General features: G+C 36.3%; 1 protein-coding gene across 4 annotated transcripts in view; it reads left to right on the top strand.

The window, feature by feature from the left end:
* The window catches only part of FAM91A1 (family with sequence similarity 91 member A1), a 42,520-nt gene that overhangs the window by 15,548 nt on the left and 5,793 nt on the right, over nucleotides 1-21,179 (top strand). For all 4 annotated transcript variants that reach the window (XM_004372990.3, XM_023728183.1, XM_023728181.1 and 1 more), the window contains 18 exons: nucleotides 630-697; nucleotides 1,251-1,364; nucleotides 2,770-2,860; nucleotides 3,274-3,336; nucleotides 4,157-4,263; nucleotides 5,014-5,052; nucleotides 6,534-6,646; nucleotides 7,769-7,884; nucleotides 8,621-8,733; nucleotides 9,296-9,382; nucleotides 11,940-12,072; nucleotides 13,479-13,627; nucleotides 14,983-15,117; nucleotides 15,259-15,372; nucleotides 16,936-17,008; nucleotides 19,129-19,278; nucleotides 19,781-19,885; nucleotides 20,371-20,494. In XM_004372990.3, the coding sequence (XP_004373047.1) occupies nucleotides 630-697; nucleotides 1,251-1,364; nucleotides 2,770-2,860; nucleotides 3,274-3,336; nucleotides 4,157-4,263; nucleotides 5,014-5,052; nucleotides 6,534-6,646; nucleotides 7,769-7,884; nucleotides 8,621-8,733; nucleotides 9,296-9,382; nucleotides 11,940-12,072; nucleotides 13,479-13,627; nucleotides 14,983-15,117; nucleotides 15,259-15,372; nucleotides 16,936-17,008; nucleotides 19,129-19,278; nucleotides 19,781-19,885; nucleotides 20,371-20,494 (1,894 nt within the window). The remainder of the gene's footprint in view (nucleotides 1-629; nucleotides 698-1,250; nucleotides 1,365-2,769; nucleotides 2,861-3,273; nucleotides 3,337-4,156; nucleotides 4,264-5,013; nucleotides 5,053-6,533; nucleotides 6,647-7,768; nucleotides 7,885-8,620; nucleotides 8,734-9,295; nucleotides 9,383-11,939; nucleotides 12,073-13,478; nucleotides 13,628-14,982; nucleotides 15,118-15,258; nucleotides 15,373-16,935; nucleotides 17,009-19,128; nucleotides 19,279-19,780; nucleotides 19,886-20,370; nucleotides 20,495-21,179) is intronic.

Below are 21,179 nucleotides of genomic sequence, written 5' to 3' on the forward strand. Positions count from 1 at the left end.
TTTAACCTAAAACACTTTGGGAAGGTGAGAACAGCAGATGACATTATTAGTGGAAATTTTATCAAGTGGTACAAGTTGAGTGTGGGATTTAATCTAAAGGTCTAAGAGAGGACTATTTTGAAATGGTATTATAATCAGAAAAATGGAACTCATTTATGTATTTCTAGAGAATGACGTTCTTTCTGTTACTTGGCTGTGTTGCATACCAAATGAAGGAAGAAAAGTTGTGCGTGGTATTTTCGTAGTGTAATACACGGTTAAGTTTTTACTAACAGAATTTGCTGGTGTTTTATTATGTCTATTGTAATGAAGTGTGTGTTTGAAGCGTGACATAATTCTGTTGTATAAGAGGAAACTTGCTGAGAAGTACACTTTGACATCTTGAAACTGGAAGGACTTCTGCTTTTAAAAAATTTTCTGACTTAGCATTGTCAAAAATATCAGAGTTTGCATTCATCTCTCCCGAAGTTTAGTTTTCTTTTATACTTTATTTGAAAAATTCCTTTTAATATAATACTGATTGACCGTGAAAAGATGAATAAAAACAGAGTTTTTCCCAGAAGATTTGTGAGTATACTGACATTTCAAGATGCGTTAAATGTGTTTTAAGAAAAGGCTCTTACTTTCAGGTCTAAGACTTCTTGGCATAGGAAGAAACCAGTACATTGATCTTATGAATCAGTGTAGATCATCAAAAGTAAGTTGATAGTTTCCCTTTTTCCCCATTTCTTTTAATAGTAGACATAATGGATTATTTCTTTTATAAAATAAGGTATGCTTAATGCAGAAACATAAATACAAAAATGACTGCTCAATATTCTCTAGGTTATAGCTTAACTGATTATCAAATTAAAAAATATTTAAGGCATATATGTTTAATGTATTTTTAAAAATTAATTTTATTCTGCTGGTCTTTATTCTTTTACTTGCTCATTCCACTCCCAGGTTTCACTTAATTGGTAAAATAAGTACAGAAAGTGCACACGTTCCAAATGCATTTTTTGCCTCCTGGGTTTCATTTGATTTTCTGGATGTAGGGGGTAGCGATTAGTGTTTTGAAGTAATTTAAGAATTAATGACTTTCTCCATTTGATACATCTAGAATATTTAAGATTTTAAAACATGAGAGTTTAAAAAAGATATGTATTTAGCCTGTTAGAAATATTATGTAATGGATAAAAGAAGAAAGTGGTAATTTTAGGTTAACTGCAGATTAAAGGTTTTATCTCAAATGGTTTGTACCATTGCAGAAATTTTTCAGAAGGAAAACAGCCCGTGATCTTCTGCCCGTAAAGCCAGTGGAAATTACCATAGAGGCATGGTGGGTGGTGCAGGCTGGTTATATCACAGAAGATGACATAAAGGTATATATTTTTTAAAGTTAAAAAGAATTTTAGTTCATCTTTTTGTAAACAACCAATATTTGGTTTTCCTGAAGAGAAATTAAACTACATTCACAATTTAAAATGATCTTATTAGGCTAGAATATTGATGGGTTTCCAAGTTAAGCTTTAATAGTGACCTGGGTTCACGTGACAATGATTTGGGGGTATTAATTAGATAAAAGTTTCATGTAAAACAACATGTGATGCTGCAGCCACTACTGACAACAGCAATAATATTGGCTAACTGTTTTTGAGCCCTTGCTGTGTGCCAGAAGTGCTCGGCATTGTTCCAAGTGCTTTTTATATTGTTTCATTTAATTCTCATAACAACCTCAGAGGTATGTGCTGTTTGCTGTTTGTACCTCCATTTCATATATGAGGAAATTGAGCACAAAGGGGTTAAATAACTGCTCAAATAATAGTGTTAGTAAAGAGTCAGGGTTTGAACCCAGGCAGTTTGCTATGCTGTGTTAAACTGCTGTACTGAAGAAGAGTAGGTGCTTTGATAGGATGATAGTGTCAAGATCAAGGGAAATGGTATTTTTGATGGTCAGATGACATTAGATGTAAACTTTATACGTCTTAGAAGGGATGTTAATTTAGAGGGAAGGGGTAGAGTGGTGAGGGGTCTAGAAACCAGGTCATATCTGTGTGTAGCTGAAGAAATGTATGTGAGCGTGTGGGCTTTTTTCAGTCTGCATTTTGTTCTCCAGAGGACAAATTAAATCTAGTGGGTGGAAGGCTTGGAAAACAGACTTTGCTTCAGTATAAGTACTTCCTAACAGCTGTCAAACGGTGTCATAAGCTAGTGAACTTCCTGTCACTGAGAATAATAATATGAAGTTTGAATAAAGTTCTGATTTGAGAGATTCAGAATCAGTAAATGAACCTGATTCCACTTTCAAAAAAGAGTAAATATTGGGATTTATTAGTAAACACTACTTACTAGTAAACATTGGTACTTATAGTTACTTTGGTCTCTAAGTTCTGTTGGTAACATATTTTGGTACCTTAATTAATGGTAATATGCATTTCTTTGTGGGGGGGGGTTTGAATTCTAGAGTGATAAATGAAAGTAATATGTAGTTAGGTGCCTGGGTGATTTGCAGTCCTTAACTACTAATCTAAAGTTGGTGGCACAGCGGAAGAAAGGCCTGATGATCTGCTTCCATAAAGACTGCAGCCAAGAAAACTCTATGGAGCAGTTCTACTCTGCAACACTTGGGGTCGCTGTGAGTTGGAATTGACAGCAACTTTTTTTTTAATGTGTAGTTCATTTGAGTAATGACATATAATCATTATTTTAAACATGAATAGGTTTCAGGAGACGTATGAGTAAGTTAATTTGGACAGACCTTAACTGAAAATTTTTTGCTTTTCTTAGATATGCACTTTGCCCGAGAAATGCACTGTTGATAAGATCATCGATTCAGGTCCTCAGCTCTCTGGATCACTAGATTACAATGTAGTACATAGTAAGTGGTTAGTAGAAATGATCTTTTGTTGACATAAAAACTTGTTTTTAACCACCGATGATTAATAGCAATTGTTTATCAGTTAGGTATGGATAATACTATTTCATAAGGCATGTTATTATTTGAAATGTGACCTTAGTTCATTGTTTTCCAGTATGATTGTAATTAGTCCCATACACTAGAAATTTATGCAAATGAATGGTAAGAAAAATTTTGTAGTTCTGTGCCTATGTAGGAAACCAAAATTTGAAAACCTTAATGTAATTCTTTTTCTCTTTTATTTTACTTTTTTCTTTACTTCTTCACATAGCATTTAGTTGTAAGACTTTTTACAGAAAACCAGAAATCAGAATTTTTTTTAAATTATTATTGCTGAGTATTACATCTAATACAAGATACTTTTGCTTCTTTAGGTTTATATAACAAAGGATTCATTTATCTGGACGTACCAATATCTGATGACAGTTGTATAGCAGGTACGTATGTGTTAACATTTTCAGCATTTTGTAAATGCCTCCTAGCTCTTTGTAGGATTCGTGCTCTGCTATCAGTGCCATCTTTGTGTAGGTATGGTGTATATGGCCTTAACTTTGGGGGTTTTAGAAATATCACTGGAATAAATTAGACACAGATCCTTCTAGAGTCTTAGATCTTAGTATTTTTCAAAGAAAAACACTTCTTCGTTATATTTTAACACTATTGAGGTGGTTTTGTTTGAATTCCTTCTTTTCATCTCTGTGTTATTTTGGTGTACACACTCTTATCAAAATAATAGAAATCCAAGATAACTTTTCCTTCTTCTCAAGGTGGAGTGGGGTGCTAGGGGAAGAGATGAAGAGAGCCAATGCTGTCTACCTAGCTTTTGTCGAGCATACAGCTCTTTCTTGTAGTCCTTTTGCTTTTGTGTTTTTGCTCGTTCACCCCTCCTGCCTATAAGGCATCAGAAACACGTTTTTGCAGGCTTTCCCATTCTGAAGCAGCCCCAGTTCCTTAACTTTCTACCAAGTCCACATCCTCCAGCGTTTCCTCTGCCTCAGTTAACTCTTGGAGTTTCATGGTGAATTAAATAGCTCTTTGTAGGATTTTTGCTCTACTATCAGTGCCCTCTCTGTGTAGGCATGGTGTATATGGCCTTAACTTTGGGGGTTTTAGAAAATCTGCTGTGAAGTGGATAAAATAAACCAAAAGCTGAATTCAGTTCATAAGCTAGAGGTTTCTCTTTTTGAATAGATATTTGAATTATGCTTTCTTGCTTTATAAAATTGCATCACTGAGAAAAGTCTTTATTTATTTTAGTTCCTCCTCTTGAAGGTTTTGTAATGAATCGAGTACAGGGTGATTATTTTGAAACTCTACTATATAAGATATTTGTTTCAATAGATGAACATACTAATGTTGCAGAGGTAAGTGTGACAACATCTTATGAAAGAATTTAATCTCAAGATTATAAGCTAAGTTTATGTAAAGTAGGTAAGTGGCTAGCTGTGATGGTGTAAATGGTTAAGTGCTTGGCCGTTAACCGAAAGGTTGACAGTTCATACCCACCCAATGGCTCAGTGGGAGAAAGTCCTGGCGATCTGCTCCCATAAAGATTACAGCCAAGAAAACCTTATGGGGCAGTTCTACTCTGTCGCATGGAGCTGCTGTGAGTTGGAATAGACTCAAAAGCACGTAATAACAACAACAGCAAAGTAGGCAAAATTATTTTAATGACATGGTTAAATTGTTTTCAGAATCTATACATGGATAGATCATAGACCATTAGTATGCTTAAATGTCACTATTCTCAAGTTACTTCCTGCATATGTGTTTAAAATCGTTTTTAAGTTAATTACTTATAATTTGGTTAAATAACTTTTTGTATGACTCGTTATAATAAAAGGATTGTAGACTACATTGATCTATCTAGGGATTTTCTTCTTTTAAGTGAGTCAGAGTTAAAGAGTAAGGACTCTTATATTATTATAGTCACTACCAGAATTAGCACTACTGAGATATAGAAAGAAAAAGTTCTGAATTCAAAATGTACTCAATCTTTCAATTATTTATTATTTAAAATTATGTTAATTGGTTTTTAATTTGTATCTGTTACAGCTGTGTAACATGCTGATAATTCTAAGAATCTAAAAGTAATTTTTAATTTTATTTTCCAGCTTGCAAATGTCCTTGAGATAGACTTATCCCTGGTGAAGGTATGTTATTTTTATAGTCTTCACCTTGTAGTGTGAATACCAAATCGATTTTACTAATATATTTTTGTCTTGATAAGTTACTGAGAAACTGAGGCATTGAAATTGTCATTAGCTCTCTGTGGCTACTGGAGACTGTATTTGTAGAGCCCTGAAGTCCTGTACGCTCTGAACTTAGGGAATGGGGTGACCAAGCTCCTTTGAACTTTCTAAGACATTCTTCCTGTGATTCTCCTGGCCCCCTTAGCTTTTAGATTACTTTTGTTGTTAGGTATATTGGTGGGCTTTTGGTTGTATTTGGTGAGGGGGCCTAGGACTTTTTGACTCTTGTATTTCCAATTACCTTGTCCCATTTAAGTTCCTGGCAAAAGAACTGACACATAGGAATCATAGCAAACTTCAAACAGTCTCACTACCTGGACCCATGCTCAGTAATTGTTAATGTTGAATTCTGATAAAGTTGGATTAAAGACTAAGTAACTATAAATGAACACTAAACAGTGCCTCGTACCTGTCCTTAACCCTGAATACACATCTTGGTCCCTGTCTTCGTCATCTAGTGTTGCTATAACAGAAATACCACAAGTGGATGGCTTTAACAAAGAGAAGTGTATTCTCTCACAGTCCAGTAGGCTATAAGTCTAAATTCACAGCGTCAGCTCCAGGGGAACGCTTTCTCTGTTGGCTCTGGAGGAAGGTCCGTATCATTAATTTTCCCTTGGTCTGGGAGCTCCTCTGCACAGGAACCTCAGGTCCAAAGGGCGCACTCTGCTCCTGGCACTGCTTTCTTGGTGGTATGAGGTTCCCATGTGTCTCTGCTCGCTTCTCTCTTAGATGTCAAAAGAGATTGGCTTAGGACACTATCAAATCTTGTAGACCTCGTCAGTATAACTGCCGCTAATCCATCTTGTTACATCATAGCGATAAGAGTTTACAACACATAAGGAGATCACATCAGATTACAAAATGGTACACGATCGTTCAATACTGGGAATCATGACCTAGCCAAGTTGACAGATATTTTTGGAGGACACAGTTCAATCCGTGACAGGGTCCTACTGGCTGTACAGTACTGGAATCCAAAGCACTGACTGGCCTAGTGTAGGGGTGCTTGCAAAGATGGAAAAGAGCAAGATAAGGGCCCATGAGTTAGTGTCCCAACACATGGATTGAAAGAGCATGCACACTTCCGTGTACATTAGGAAGCGCCCTAGTCAGAGTCTTGTAATGAGGCTAATTAAACTATCGATTCCTGCTTTGTTGTAGACCTAGGGAGGGCAACGCGAGAGAGTTGGAACCATTCCTTCTCATACATATTTGAAGACCTTTGGGGAGAAACAGGTCTACTGAAAGTGGATTTTTCTAGTTATGGAATGAAAATGTTTGAGAATCACTACAAGCATTGCCTATTACAGTATTTTTTCACTACAAATATTCTAATGTCATTTTCTTTTAAATGTTAATTTCCGTTATCTTCCTTTCAGAATGCTGTTTCAATGTATTGCCGATTGGGCTTTGCCCATAAGAAGGGACAAGTAATAAATTTGGATCAACTTCATTCATCATGGCGGAATGTTCCATCTGTAAACAGATTAAAGTAACTCATTTATTCAGTATGAGATATTAGAGTGTCCTTTCGAAAAAAAAATCATATGAAAATTTTACTTACTCAACCTATCAGTTGAGGTGAACCCTATATATCAGTTATTTTTACTCTTCTGTGTGTGCTGGATCTTTTTAGAATCTGGTGAAAGTTAAGAACCTTCTTCCCAGAAAAAAGCACATAGAATATTTTACATGTAATTTTGATGAGTTCTTGAATTCCCTGAAGCCTTTCCATGGGTCTTGCTGTATACGGGCAGAGGGTCTTTGGGTTCTATTTCAAGTTCAGGCTTGACTGTCAGACTGGTTTTATATAATTGCCAATAATTTAAGTACAGATAGTCCCCAGGTTATGAACGTCTGACTTACGTATTACCCGTAGTTATGAGTGAACCCCTGAAAGCCTAATGTATTAAAAATTCGAGGCACATACAATGGTTTGTAATTACACACGGGTGCTACTTTGTGACGCTCATCAACACATTATTGTTGTTGTTAGGTGCCGTCGAGTTGGTTCTGACTCGTAGTGACCCTGTGTACAACAGAATGAAATACTTGCCTGTTCTTGTGCCATCCTCATAGTTGTTGTTACGCTTGAGCCCATTGTTGCAGCCACTGTGTCAGTCCATCTCATTAAGGATCTTCCTTTTTCGCTGACCCTCTACTTTACCAAGCACGATGTCCTTCTCCAGGGACTGATCTCTTCTGATAACATGTCCAAAGTATGTGAGACAGAGTCTTGCCATCCTTGCCTCTAAGGAGCATTCTGGCTGTGCTTCTTCCAAGACAGATTTGTTTGTTATATTATTATTATTATTATTATTATTATTATTACTGTATTATTATGCTAAAGATGTTTTAGTGTATCTGGAAGTGTTTTTTTTAATATCTTTAATGCATAGAAATGTATACTATATACTAAGATAAACATTTGACTTACTGACATTAGATACGAATCGTACCTAACTGTTCTGACTTATTTACAAATTCGACTTAAAGACAGACTTTGGAATGAAACTTGTTTGTAATCCAGGGACTGCCTGTACTGATTTCAGTAACTATTTTTATAAGATCATTTATGTAGTTTTTAAAAAGTGAATTTATTCTGCATTACTAGGAGTACTTTAGATCCACAAAAGATGCTCCTATCATGGGATGGCGGGGAAAGTAGGAGTCCTGTACAAGAAGCTTCGTCGGCTACTGATACTGATACAAACAGTCAGGAAGATCCAGGTTAGCAGTAACTCGTTTTAATTTAGTCTGCCTATAGGTACTGCATATGTCTATACGTACGCTCATAAAGAGTTTACTCTCCAGACTTCAAGTTACTTTATAGGTTTGTTCTGGATTTCATTCATTCAGTATGCAGTCATTGAGTACTTAACCATATATTGGACACTGTTAAGTCTTAGGGGTATAAAATTGGCAAGAATATGGTACCTTCTTTCTAAGAATTAGCGGTGTAGGGAGAAAAGGCAGTGTAACCAAAAAAACTACAACAGTGGAAGAAGTGTTGTGCTTGTGGGGAGCAAGAGGAACAGGTGAGACCTCTTACTGCCTAAAAAGTTAGAGAAGCTTTCGTGGAGAAGAAATATTTGGGGAGGCTCAAAGGGAAGGCAGAGCATGGTGGACAAAGGAATTGACATGGTTTAGTGTTGGGAGAGAAGAGAACAGCATCAACTCTCATTTCTACCCAGAATAGCTCAGTTACCTGAAGTTGTTAGGCTAGTTAGTCTCGTTAGTCTGAGTTAGTCATGACTTATTATTGCTTTTTAAGAAATGTACTTCAAAATAAATATTAAAATTTAAAATTTCTGTATGCCTGTAGGACAGGTCAGACTGGGACCTCTTATGGCTATAATGTTGCTTATATGTAATTATGTATTTTCTGAAAATACTTTCTCGTTCTGAATGATAGCAAAAAATAATTTTCATTTACTTGATTTTAAATTATGGTTTTTTCTTTTAGCTGACACAGCCAGTATAAGCAGTTTGAGTCTATCTACAGGATATACAAAACGTATTGCATTCCTATTTGATTCAACTCTTACTGCCTTTTTAATGATGGGAAATCTTTCACCAGTAAGTCAAATGTTTTTTAAATATGAAAATATTTAAAATTAAGATTAGATAGAAAATAATTCATTGTTTTTATATCTTTTTTTACGTACTGGATGTATTCCTGAAAATGTAACTGATTTGTTTACATTCCTTCCAAACTAGACCTATTGCTGTTGAGTCAAATTCCACCTCATAGTGACCCTATTAAAAAAACCTAAACCCGTTGCTATCAAGTTGATTCTGATTCATAGCGACCCTATAGGACAGAGTAGAACTGCCCCATAGAATTTTTGAGGAGTGGCTGATGGATTCGAACTGCCAGCCGTTTGGTTAGCAGCCAAGCGCTTAACCAGTGTGCCACCAGGGCTCTTTATTACATTCCTTAGAGAGGTGTAATAACTTTTTAGTGAGGGTTACTTTTGTAATTTGAAGAATCAGCCCCTTGTCTCACCCACCCTTAAGTTTAAATATATCAGAAAGCATAATTTAAATATATTATTTTTAACATAAAAGGGAAAACTACAACTTTAATGATAGATTTGTGTAAGGTAAATTTTAGTCATTTTGTATTTCTTTATTACAGAACTTGAAAAGTCATGCAGTCACAATGTTCGAAGTTGGCAAGCTGTCAGATGAGTCTCTGGACAGCTTTCTTATAGAACTGGAAAAGGTAAATCTAGATTGCAGGTAGTGGGACTTGATAAAACATCAGTTAGGCCTTTCTGTTGATTATAATGGCTTTCTGGTATGTTCTTGCTCATTCCTACCTCATTCCCCACCTTGATACTCCGACGGTATTTAGACGTAAACATATTGAGTAGATGAATGAATTTTGTGAGTTTATAGTGATATATCTACCTCATATAACTCAGCATAATTTAGTGTAACTATGAAGAAATGATTTACAGAAATCTTGGTCTGTGTGTGTAACTTTTAAAAACAAATTTTTCTGAAGTAGCCTTTCATCTTTATCTGGTATGACTCTCTAAGATCACCTCTAAAGCATTGTCTTCCACTTATTTTAAAGTCTGGAACAATGTCCCCTGGTGTCGTAGTTATTTATGTCCACTCTTGCTGTCCCTTTTAGCATCTTGAGGACTTCAGCCATATTTGATCTTAACCATGTTTTCCCCCATGAGTACCACCCTAGTTTTCCTTAGCTCTAAATCTAAATTGTCCTTATTGGCGTTTTTCATTCCCCTGATACTTCCGTCAGTCATATTCTTCCTCTTTGTATGCGGACAGTTGGTGCACCTGACCTGTTCCTTGACTAATAATTTTGGTGCTTTTTGTGCTTTAGCAGTGAGCTGTGTATAGTAACATCTGTTTAGAGAGTTAGTGATGACTCTCTAATTCCTTTATTTCTTTAAAAAAAAAAGACTAACATTTTTTACTGCTGCTTCTTCCTAGGATTTTCACTTTTATTAATGCAAAAATTGATTTGAAATAATTCTTATTATTAATTGGTCTGTTTCTTATTGTGCATTATCTTTTGCCAGTGAATTTTTTACTGTGTTCTAGCACATTTTAAATTCTGGCTGATTTTTATTTTTCCTGCTTCAATGTCTTTTATCAAATGTAGGAAATTGCAAGACTATAAGATGGCTTTTTACTCATTCACACATTTGTACTTCTTTTTCCGCATCTCATTCTTGGAAAATCCTTTTAATCTGGAGTTTATTTTTTGAAAATGATTTCTTATCTATTTTTTAAGAAGCATGATCTCCATTAAACTCAATTGGTTCATCTCATTAGACAAATTTAATTCACTTATCCACCCCACCCCACCCCCAGTAGACTATCCTTCTGATTTCTGGAATGTATGTGCTTTCACGTATTAAACAGGTGACTGACTCAGTCAGAAAAGCATGCATGAAAATGTAAGTCCAGTGAAGGCAGGGGTTTTGTCTGTTTTGTCCTCTACTCTTTTATCTCTTAGGTCATAGCCCATAGTAGGCACTCAGTAAATCCTTGTTGAATGAATTAAAGCTGTGTTTACAGGAATGGTTGAATAGCTATGTTGAATCACATACTCCAGTATCACTTGTGACTAACCTGTTGCCGAAACCTATTGCCATCGAGTCAGTAGCAACCCTGTAGGACAGAGTAGAACTTCCCCATAGTGTTTCCAAGGCTGTAATCTTTACAGAAGCAGGCTGCCACATCATTCTCCTGCATACTGGCTGGTGGGTTTGAACTGCCAACCTTTCGGTTCGCAGCCGAGTGCTTAACCACTGTGCCACCAGGGTTCCATGTCCTTTGTGCTAATGATACAAAATTGTGGCCAGGGTGTTCAGAATTAGAGGTGTAATTAGTGACCATAGATTGGAGTACTTTTCTTAATGAAGCAGAATATGGATCTTGGGGTTTTTTTTAATCACCCCGTTTGAATCATCTGTGGGACATATATAAATGGTGTAATTTATAGAAGTGGTATAATTTAGCATTACTCACTTGCTAAAATTGTTAGTTTTACTTGTTGGAATAATTTGTACCATCTTCATAGATGTAATAGAATTGGAAAGTCATCCAAAATTGGGGTTAATATCGTTTCACTATTACCTGGGCAAATTTTTTATTTTTTTTTAATTTTTTTATTGTACTTCAGGTGAAGGCTTACAGAACAAATAGTTTCTCGTGAAACAGTAGTACACATATTGTTTTATGACGTTGGTTAACAACCCCACAACATGTCATCCCTCTTAACTTCTCAACTTTTTTTTTGGTGAAAATACACATAGCCAAAGATATACCATTTCAGAAATTTCTACATGCACAGTTCAGTGACATTGACTATGCTCTTCCAATTGTGCTGTTATTCTCACTTAAGATGGAGGCTTACAGAACAAAATAGTTTTTGCCCTATGACAATGGTTAACAATCTCCCAACACATCAACAATATCCTTACTCAACCTTGGGTTCCCTATCACCAGCTTCCTTGTCCCCTTCTGCCCTCTGGCCCTTGTCACTGGACTGCTGCTGTACCTCGTTAGTCTCATTTGGTTTTATGGGACTGTCCACTCCCAGGATGAACGGTGAACCTCGGAGATAACTTCACCACTGGGCTAAAAGGGTGTCTGGGGGCCATACTCTTGGGGTACCTGGGCAAATTTTTGATTTATTTATTTTTAATAATGTCTTAGTATCTCTGTATTGTATAGCTATATACCAGAGTGAATGGCATGAGAGTGGTATCTGTTGCATAATTCATTTCCTTTTGGTTTAGGTTCAGAGCACTGGTGAAGGAGAAGCACAGAGGTATTTTGATCATGCACTTACTCTGAGAAACACAATACTGTTTTTGCGTCATAATAAGGACCTGGTTGCACAGACCGCACAGCCAGACCAACCCAGTTGTGGTATGATGAATAGACTTTAATTTTGAAGACATGATTTTATGAAACACCTTTCTAAGAAATTAAACAGATCGTGTTCACTTATTTAATCATCACTGCTTTAATACATTTTGTGTAGACAGTATATTGAGTTAAAAACAAGAGACTTGTTTTGTGATGTTTGTCAGCTGTTTTTTTACCTTATTTTACTTTTTCTCGTCTCTTCTCATGTGCCACTTACATCTGTAGTATTTAAATCTGTCTAATAGCTACAAAGGAAGCACTGGTGGCATAGTGGTTAAGAGCTACGGCTGCTAACCAAAAGGTTGGCAGTTCGAATCCACCAGACATTCTTTGGAAACCCTAGGGGGCAGTTCTACTCTGTCCGATAGGGTCTCTATGAGTCGGGATTGACTCAATGGCAACGGGTTTGGTTTTTTTTTTTTTTAGTACCTACAAAAAGAGTTGGCGTGTTAATTTTTTTTACATAGCTGGATGGAATTGAGAACAGGCATTAGTTCTGAGTGAATGAACAAATATCATAATTTAGTTAATTTAGGAAGCAAAAAATTCAAGGAATAAAGGTTCTAGCATATGAAAATATTCATATGCTGCTGTAATATTTACTAAAATATTTCACTTTTAAAAAACAAAAAGGAGAAAAGATCATTTTCTTTTAAAAGGTAAAAGAAGGAAGCAGTAGCAGTTTTAAGGTACTGATTGTGCTCTCTCACGTGGTTGTCACCCTAGTGGGCACTTTCAGTTTTATGGCTGGTTGTTGTTAGTAGAACTGCCCCATAGGATTTTCTAGGCAGTAATCTTTACAGAAGCAGATCACCAGGTCTTTCTCCTGTGGAGCTACTAGGTGGGTTTGAACTGCCGACCTTTCACTTAGCAGTTGAGTGCTTAACCATGTGCCACTATGGTAGGTAGGGAATCCCAAACTTTAGTCAGGCTGATGGTGTCAGAATTTCTCCAGAGATTCTGATTCAGTGGGTCTTGAGGTCTGGAGTGGCAGTCAAGGAATGTGTATTTTTTTAAAAGGATGATTTTAATGCTCAGCCAGTGATTGAAAATTGAGGGAGAGGAGGACACAGTTTTCTCGTGGCACTTAAGCTTTCAGATAATGCCACCATCGTGGAGTGGCTGGGAATGAAGAGAGGGAGTCAGGTACAGCAAGCCCATTCTTGCCTTTTTTAAAGTGAAAATTAGCCTGAAGACTCAACGGCACTGTTACCCTGCTAGACCAGAAAATAGAGACTGTCAGTTTTAGATCTCAGAGTGCCTTACTGATCTGCTTAGGAAATTTGGCACTTCTTAATAGAATTATTCTAACTTTTTAAAAGAATTTAAAATCTCAAGGAAGTTATCAGTATTTTAACATTTTCGTTTCATATTATCAGTCTTTCATTCTGTGTGTATGCACACAGGTTTTCCTCTGGATCTCTTACGCTGTGAAAGCCTTCTTGGTTTGGACCCTGCAACTTGCAGCCGAGTTCTAAACAAAAATTACACTCTGCTTGTTTCCATGGCTCCTCTTACCAATGAAATCCGGCCCATCAGCAGCTGCACCCCTCAGGTAAAGACCCACATGGAAGAGCAGAAGTGCCATAATGTCATTCTCTCCCACGGTGACTAGAAGAAGTGGTTTAACAGTCCTATTTCATTAATTCTCAATTCGCAGATATCAGGTTCTAAAAGTACCAGCCCAGAAAGCGATTTTGTATTTTATGCTGTGTGTGATGAGGTTATGTTCAATTTCTTAGGTATATTTGGCATATTTATGTATCATCTAGTGACTTGTGACACATCAGATTAAAATTTTATCCATAGATATATTTTAAGGAGAATATTCTTGGATGCTGTAAGAAGGAAGCCTAGATTGTCTTCAGTGGTGAGATAAATTTTATTAGGAAAATTGTTTTAGAAATTAGGCTTTATGATCGTGAATAAGCTGAAAAGAAGATATTGTGCTTGAAAGCTAGAACTCTAGTTATTTAACTGTAGAATTTACGTGTGAAAATTGCTCCGCATCTTCTACTTTTTAAAAATAGTTGCATTTAAAAATAATTTAGCTGCATTAAATGTGTATGCTTAGCAAGAAAGTTGTGGCCTATATCATTTTCAGAGTGAGGGTTATGTCGCTATTCTTCAGTGCTTCCTGCTGCCTGGTTTTCTAGAAGTGTGCAGGGTTTCACAGTGTAGAAGAAAGGAAGGGATGTTGTAGGGGCTCACTTTGTTGCCTGCCTGTGATGTGCTAGTTGCCTCGGTGAGTAGCGTCTCCCCGCTCTAATTTTGTCCTCTGTATTCAACAAGAGTAAATTGGCAGTTACCAACCTTTCTTTAAATAATTTTTTTTGGTCCCCACCCCTTCTCCCTCTCCTTCCTTCTATTCTTTAACACAACCTGTAGGCATAGTAGGAATCCATTAACTGTCCAAATGAATGGTAGGATCGATGGATGGATAGATGGTCCCTTTTGTGAGAAATTGTATGTCATTAATCATAATAATAGCCAACACTGGTATAGAGCTTCCATGCCAGGTGTTATTTTAAACCTTCCTGAACAACCTTGCAATGCCCTTATGAGGCAGATATTTTATGACCGTTTTACAGATGAGCAAAATGAGGCACAGAGAGGTTAAGTTACCTTCTTAAGGTGATATGGCTGAAGTAGTGGGTCAAGATTCAAACCTAGGCAGTCTGCTTCAGAGTCCATGCTCCTAATGGCAGTGATAAAACATGCATTCTTAATTCCAGTATAAAATGGTAACTATTTGAATAGAACGTTTAGCATTTATTTTCATAAGGATCATAGAAATGACCATTGATACCAGGCATTAGCTGTATATATAGGACTATGCCTGGTCAGTTATGAAATTTGGCTACTTTAGATAAGTATTACTACTTTATCTTACCTGTTTTGTGATTGTAGCATATTGGACCAGCTATCCCAGAAGTCAGTTCTGTCTGGTTTAAACTGTACGTTTACCATATCACTGGGCAAGGACCACCATCTCTCTTACTGTCCAAAGGTACAAGACTTCGAAAACTGCCAGATATATTCCAGGTATGATGTGTGAGGTTTTTCGTTGTTGTTGTTTTTACTTTTGAGGACGATAGAAATAGATGAGCAGTATTATAGATTATTTTCTTAATTGTTTTCTTGTTTCTGAATGCCATTTATGTCTCATTTATTTCATTCCAATAGGGTTATGATCGATTACTAATAACATCTTGGGGTCATGATCCTGGGGTAGTTCCTACTTCAAATGTGCTCACAATGTTGAATGATGCTTTAACACATTCTGCAGTTTTAATTCAGGTACTGTTACCTTATTTTAAATAAACTGGATTTTATGTTTTAGATCGTAATTTGTCTAGTAATTAGAAATTTATAAAGCTGAAGTGTAAGGAATCAGAGATGTGGGTTTTAGTCCTGGCCCTTTGTCTAGCAGCAGTGAAGGGCAGTAGAAACAATATGGAGTTTGAAGTTAGAACCAGGTTTGATTTCCAGCCTCACCTTTTGCTAGCTGTGTGACCATTAAAGTTTTATTGAGATATAATTCACATACCATGTAATTCACTCTGTTAATGTGTACAGAATCAGTGGTTTTTAGTATACTCACAAGTACGTGAAACCTTCAACACAGTCAATTTTTGAACATTTTCATCACCTCAAAAAGAAAACCGTTAGCTATTATCCTCTTACTCTCCTCTCCCCCTACCCCTAAACAGTTGCTGATCTATTTTCTGCCTCTCTGGAATTGCCTATTCTGAACATTTCATACAAATTTTAGGGTCTTACCATTCTGCTATTAAAGAGTATTGTTAAAAGATAGTTTTCTGGAATTTGCCTTTTTCTGCAAAGAACTGATAGAATAAGAAAGTCTGTTTAAGACCTTTATAGTCTGTCATGGTCAGAGATGAGTCTGGAGACTTACAAGGTCAGGCTCTGGAGTGTAGTGTACTGTGTATGTCCTGCTGTAGTGCTTAGTCTTTAACCTATAGGGTATGGCAACCATGAGAGGGTGCTAAGCGGGGTATTAATGTGTCAGGTGTGTTTCAGGAAGATCAGTTTGGGCACTGCGTTGAGAATGGATGGGAGAACAGGTAGATGCCTGAAGCAAGAGGACACTTGGAGCCCTGGTGGTGCAGTGGTTAAGAGCTTGGCTGCTAACCAAAAGGTCAGCAGGTCAAATCCACCAGCCACTGCTTGTAAACCCAGTGGGGCAGTTCTGCTCTCTTCTGTAGGGTCACTGTGAGAAGAGGACAATTAAGATTCTATGTATTTGTTCAGATAAGAGAGGTGGTAATAAGAATTGAAAGGAAAAGATGGATTTAAGAAATACTGTGACTATTTTGCAGCTGCATTGAAAAATTATGTACTATAATTTATTTAACCAATCTCCTATTGATGAGCAATTTGTGGTTTCCATTTATTTATAATTATAATGTTCCAGCAAATAACTTGGTATAAATGTCATTTCAGTGCAGGTTTTTGAGTTTTGCATTCCTAGTCCATGGTATGCCATGTGATTATGGGGATTCTTCTACCACCGTCTCTGTTAGAACCACAGCTGACCCTTGTGCAAGTGCACAGGGACATTATCCAGTCTTCATGTGGCCAACAAGTGATTTACTTGTTAAATCGCCTTCTTTTTTTTTCCAGTAATCCATGACCTACTTTGAGAAACATAGCCTTGTAGGTTAATATACACATAAGATGTCTTCGCTTGCTGTAGAAAAATAGAAAATTGTTGAAAGCATTTTGATAGAGTATTAATGTGGAATGTCAGTTGCACAATCTTACTCATTTTTTGAATATCAGTTATTGGAAATACAGGTTTTTCTTAATATCTTTCACCTTTTGTTTCTTTATATTTAGGGACATGGTTTGCATGGGATAGGAGAAACTATCCATATACCGTTTCCATTTGATGAAACAGAACTACATGGAGGTACCTTACTTTTGAATTGTATCCATCTGACTTCTTTATCATTAATCATGGCAGCAGTTTGGTGGAAAACAGCAGGAAGTGACTCCTTAAAATCTTTAAGTTTTAGGGCCTTATCGTTCTGCTTTTAGAGCATACTGGCAAAAGGTAGGTTTCTGTCATGTGCCTTTTCCTGAGAATGAGAAGACCTATTTAGGATCTTTGGAAGAATACTAGTCTGTCTGTCTGTCTCGGAGAGGAAGAGAATAAGTAGATACTGCCTAAATGGAGGACTAGATTTTCTGTATGCTTAGCCTTTTAGTTTCCTTTTATTGTTTGTTTGGGAGTTGGAGAAAAGACAAGTCATAGGAGAGATTTTATGCTTAGAAAGTTGATTTTTCCTACCAGTATGTACTATTTTTGCTGGGTGAGGGTGGGATGTCTTTTTAAAGTATCCAAAGCAAAGTTTACCTTGTCATTTTACAGATTAATCAGTCTGCATATGTGTACAATATACACATATAGACTGATGCTAGAATTTTAGTGGTTTCATATTTTACTTTTCTAGTCAAGTTTTTTTCTTTTTTAAGTTAATTTAGAACTGGGTGCTAATGAACATTTGTATACTACCTTAACCATTTACAGAGCACTCGCATGCATTTCCTGCCTAACCATTTATTTTTTCTGTTAAATTTTTCTTTTGTTGTTAGAATTTGAGTGGATGCAAGGTTTTGAGCTATAATTAAATTAGCTTGAATCAAGATGGGGAAGGGAGCCCTGTTTAATATTTCTTTTTCTGGAATTGGATGTGAGCTAACTGACATTTGATGGAAGATATTCAGAGAATGTCTGTAAAAGCAAGTTCATTTTCCTTTTACTAATGACATTCACTGTTGAATGTCAAGAAATTGTTTTCAGAAGAAAAATACTATCTGATTGAAACGTATGTATATTTAATAGCACTTCTATTTATTGCTCCATGCAAAACTGTTGTACTTTAATTTTCTCGTCTCATGGATTTTAGAGAGCAGCAAATGATTCAAGTAATTTAACATATGTTAATTCATAAAAGAACTTACTGTTTTCCAAAATGTTAGCCATCACTGTCCCCTACCTCAAAGTAGAGAAAGGAAGAAAAATTTTATAAATACCGTTTTCTCTTCACTTGGCTAGGCTGTAAAAGCCTCATGTTTATACTTGAGATTCTTTCTCCTGACTGTTAGGAATAAATAAGAACAAAGAGAATTTTTTCTTCCAAAGAGTAGCTCCTATTCAGAAATGAGTGTTTTTCTGAAACAAAACCTTGCCATTCATTCCTATAATACTTTATAAATTCTACAGAAAAAAAACCATTGTCCACCTGAAGATACAGATAGTGACGACAGAATCTTAACATTTATGAAACCTCAGGAACTGATTAGTGGATTCCTTACCTTGGGAGATTATTGTATGTATTGTAAAAAAGAGGTATTTTCATATTTGGATATAGAACATCTGTGCAACTTCACACATTTATGAGAACTCGAGCTAATATCTAATTAGAGATATGGTTGCAAGTATATTGTTAGCTTTAGTTTCAATAAGAATAATTTTACTTTCCTGAAATTAAAAAATATATATATAATGTGTATTTAATAAATTTTGGGTAGAAGCTCCCCAAATAAGTATTTGAGGTAGACTAGAAACACACAGAGAAACCTGGAGAATTTACCGCTGACTGGCCCTATTTGCTTACATAAAAAATAAAAAAACCATTGCTGTTGAGTTGATTCCAACTCATAGCGACCCTATAGGATAGAGTAGAACTGCCCCACAGAGTTTCCAAGGAGCACCTGGTGGATTCAAATTGCCGACTTTTTGGTTAGCAGCTGTAGCTCTTAACCACTACACCACCAGGGTTTCCATTTGCTTACATAAAAGCAGATAATTGTTCTGATACAATAAACGCCTCCTGGAGACTGTGTGTACAGCATCCTTTTGCATTCACAGATATTTCTTCATTGAAATGAATGTTGCTAGATAAAAGTATAAATAAGTACAAAAGTAGTCCTAAGAATTGTTTAGTAAAAGAAAAGCATATTTAAGGTTTTTTGGTGTCCTAATACTATTCACTTATGATGTGATGTCACCTCTTTGTTTCTTAGAGTTTACTCGTGTCAACATGGGTGTTCATAAAGCATTGCAGATACTAAGGAACAAGGTGGACTTGCAGCATTTCTGTGGCTACGTCACCATGCTGAATGCTTCTAGTCAGCTTGCAAACAGAAAACTCAGTGATGCCTCCGATGAGAGAGGTTAGTCATAGCTGGGTTCTTTGAATGGAAGTAATTGGTTTTGAGTTTAACGTAATCTTAATCTGACTGTGGATTTCCGTAGGGATGATAGTATAGAAGAGACCTAGAAGCAGCTTGAACAGAAGCTAGGAAATCAGCTAAGAGACTTTAGTAATGATCTAAGCGAAAGTCTAAGCTTGTGTTCTGCTTTTTCAATCTTGGTTGCTTTAGGCCAGGGTTTCTCAGTCTTGGCACTATTGACGTTTTGAGCTGGATGATTGTTTGTTATGGGAGGCTGTCCCATGCATTGTAGACTATTCAGCATCCCTAGATACCAGTAGCATTCCACTCCCCCAGTCATGATGACCAAACCATGGCTTTAGGCCAAAGACTAATCTTTTTTTTTTTCCATTTTCATTACTGTTGCCTGTAACCCTGTTTATGTTAGGCTTAGGACTGATTTATTGACAATTTATGTTGACTACTAGAGTCCTAATATTGTATATGTCCTCTGAATTACAAGGAGAACCTGATTTGGCTTCTGGCTCAGATGTAAATGGGAGCACAGAGTCATTTGAAATGGTCATTGAGGAAGTGACTATAGATTCAACAACAAAGCAGAACTCTGGTAAGGTGTTAAAAATTGTTTACAATTTTATTAGACTGATTTCTAAATTTTAACTTTTCAGTTAAGTCATTTGGATGTCATTTGTCTGTTTGTAGTATCCATAGTGGACCTTTTAATAGGTATTTTCTTAGAAATGTTTTGTACATTCAGAAAGTATTATAAAAATATGACCTGATTATTCCTGTGTTAAGTATTTTGGTCCATTCTCTCATTTTGTAGATGTCTTATGATATCCTTTCTGGGCAAAAGACCACTTTGAACATCTGTTGGAAGTGATGTACCTTCTCCCCAGAAACATGTACATACTCAAAAAATACCCTGTTTCAGAGATTTAGTGGCCTCCTGTAAGGCCCCTTCCCCTGCCAAACCCATTAATGGATATCACTTGGGCAGGAGGGGTCTCTGGACCTCAGGTTAAGGAACCCTGGTTGGTGATGTAATGTATATGTGTGGTTAAAATCATGAGCTTATGTATCCTTTTGTAGTTGCCACAATAGAAGCAGATTGGGTTCCTCTGGAATTATGCTTTGGAATTCCACTGTTTAGTTCTGAGTTAAATCGGAAAGTTTGTAAGAAGATTGCTACACATGGCCTCTGCAGACAAGAGAGGTGAGAGTTTATATTCATTGTCATCTTTTCATCTACTAGCTTTTTAAACTCACTAGTTACCATTCTTTCTTTTATTCCACACAGGAACATAATAATTACCCTGTATATATTTGTTGATTGAATAAAAATCGCTAGTTTAAAGGATTTGAACTTTAGTAGATCAGAAATTAGGCACACAAACATTTTGGGCACGTGTTTTGGGTAATTATAATTAACAGTATATTTACTTAGTTACCCGGTTTTGGTGAGGGTGTGGTGAAACAGGCATGCTTATATGGAATATGATCCTAGTTTTTTTTAATATATAACTGTGTATAGAAAATTTCTCTTGTGTACTGTTCTCTCTCCCTCTTTTCTTAATTTTGTTTGTTTTGTTGTTGAGAATACACACAGCAAAACATATACCAATTCAACAGTTTCTACATGTACAATTCAGTGACATTGATTATATTCTTTTAGTTGTATAACCATTCTTGCCCTCCTTTTCTGAGTTGTTCCTCCTTCATTGACATAAACTCACTGCCCTTTTAGGTTCCTATCTAATCTTTCGAGTTGCTGTTGTCACTTTGATCCTATATAGCTAGTTCTTAAAAAAGCATAATGCTCAAGGCAGACGTTCTTTACTAGTTAAGCTAAACTATTGTTTGGTTTTAAGAAGACTTCAGGGGATATTTTTGGTTTAAGG

The sequence above is a fragment of the Trichechus manatus genome, unplaced genomic scaffold (assembly GCF_000243295.1).
Source record: "Trichechus manatus latirostris isolate Lorelei unplaced genomic scaffold, TriManLat1.0 scaffold00022, whole genome shotgun sequence".
NCBI classification, from domain to species: domain Eukaryota; kingdom Metazoa; phylum Chordata; class Mammalia; order Sirenia; family Trichechidae; genus Trichechus; species Trichechus manatus.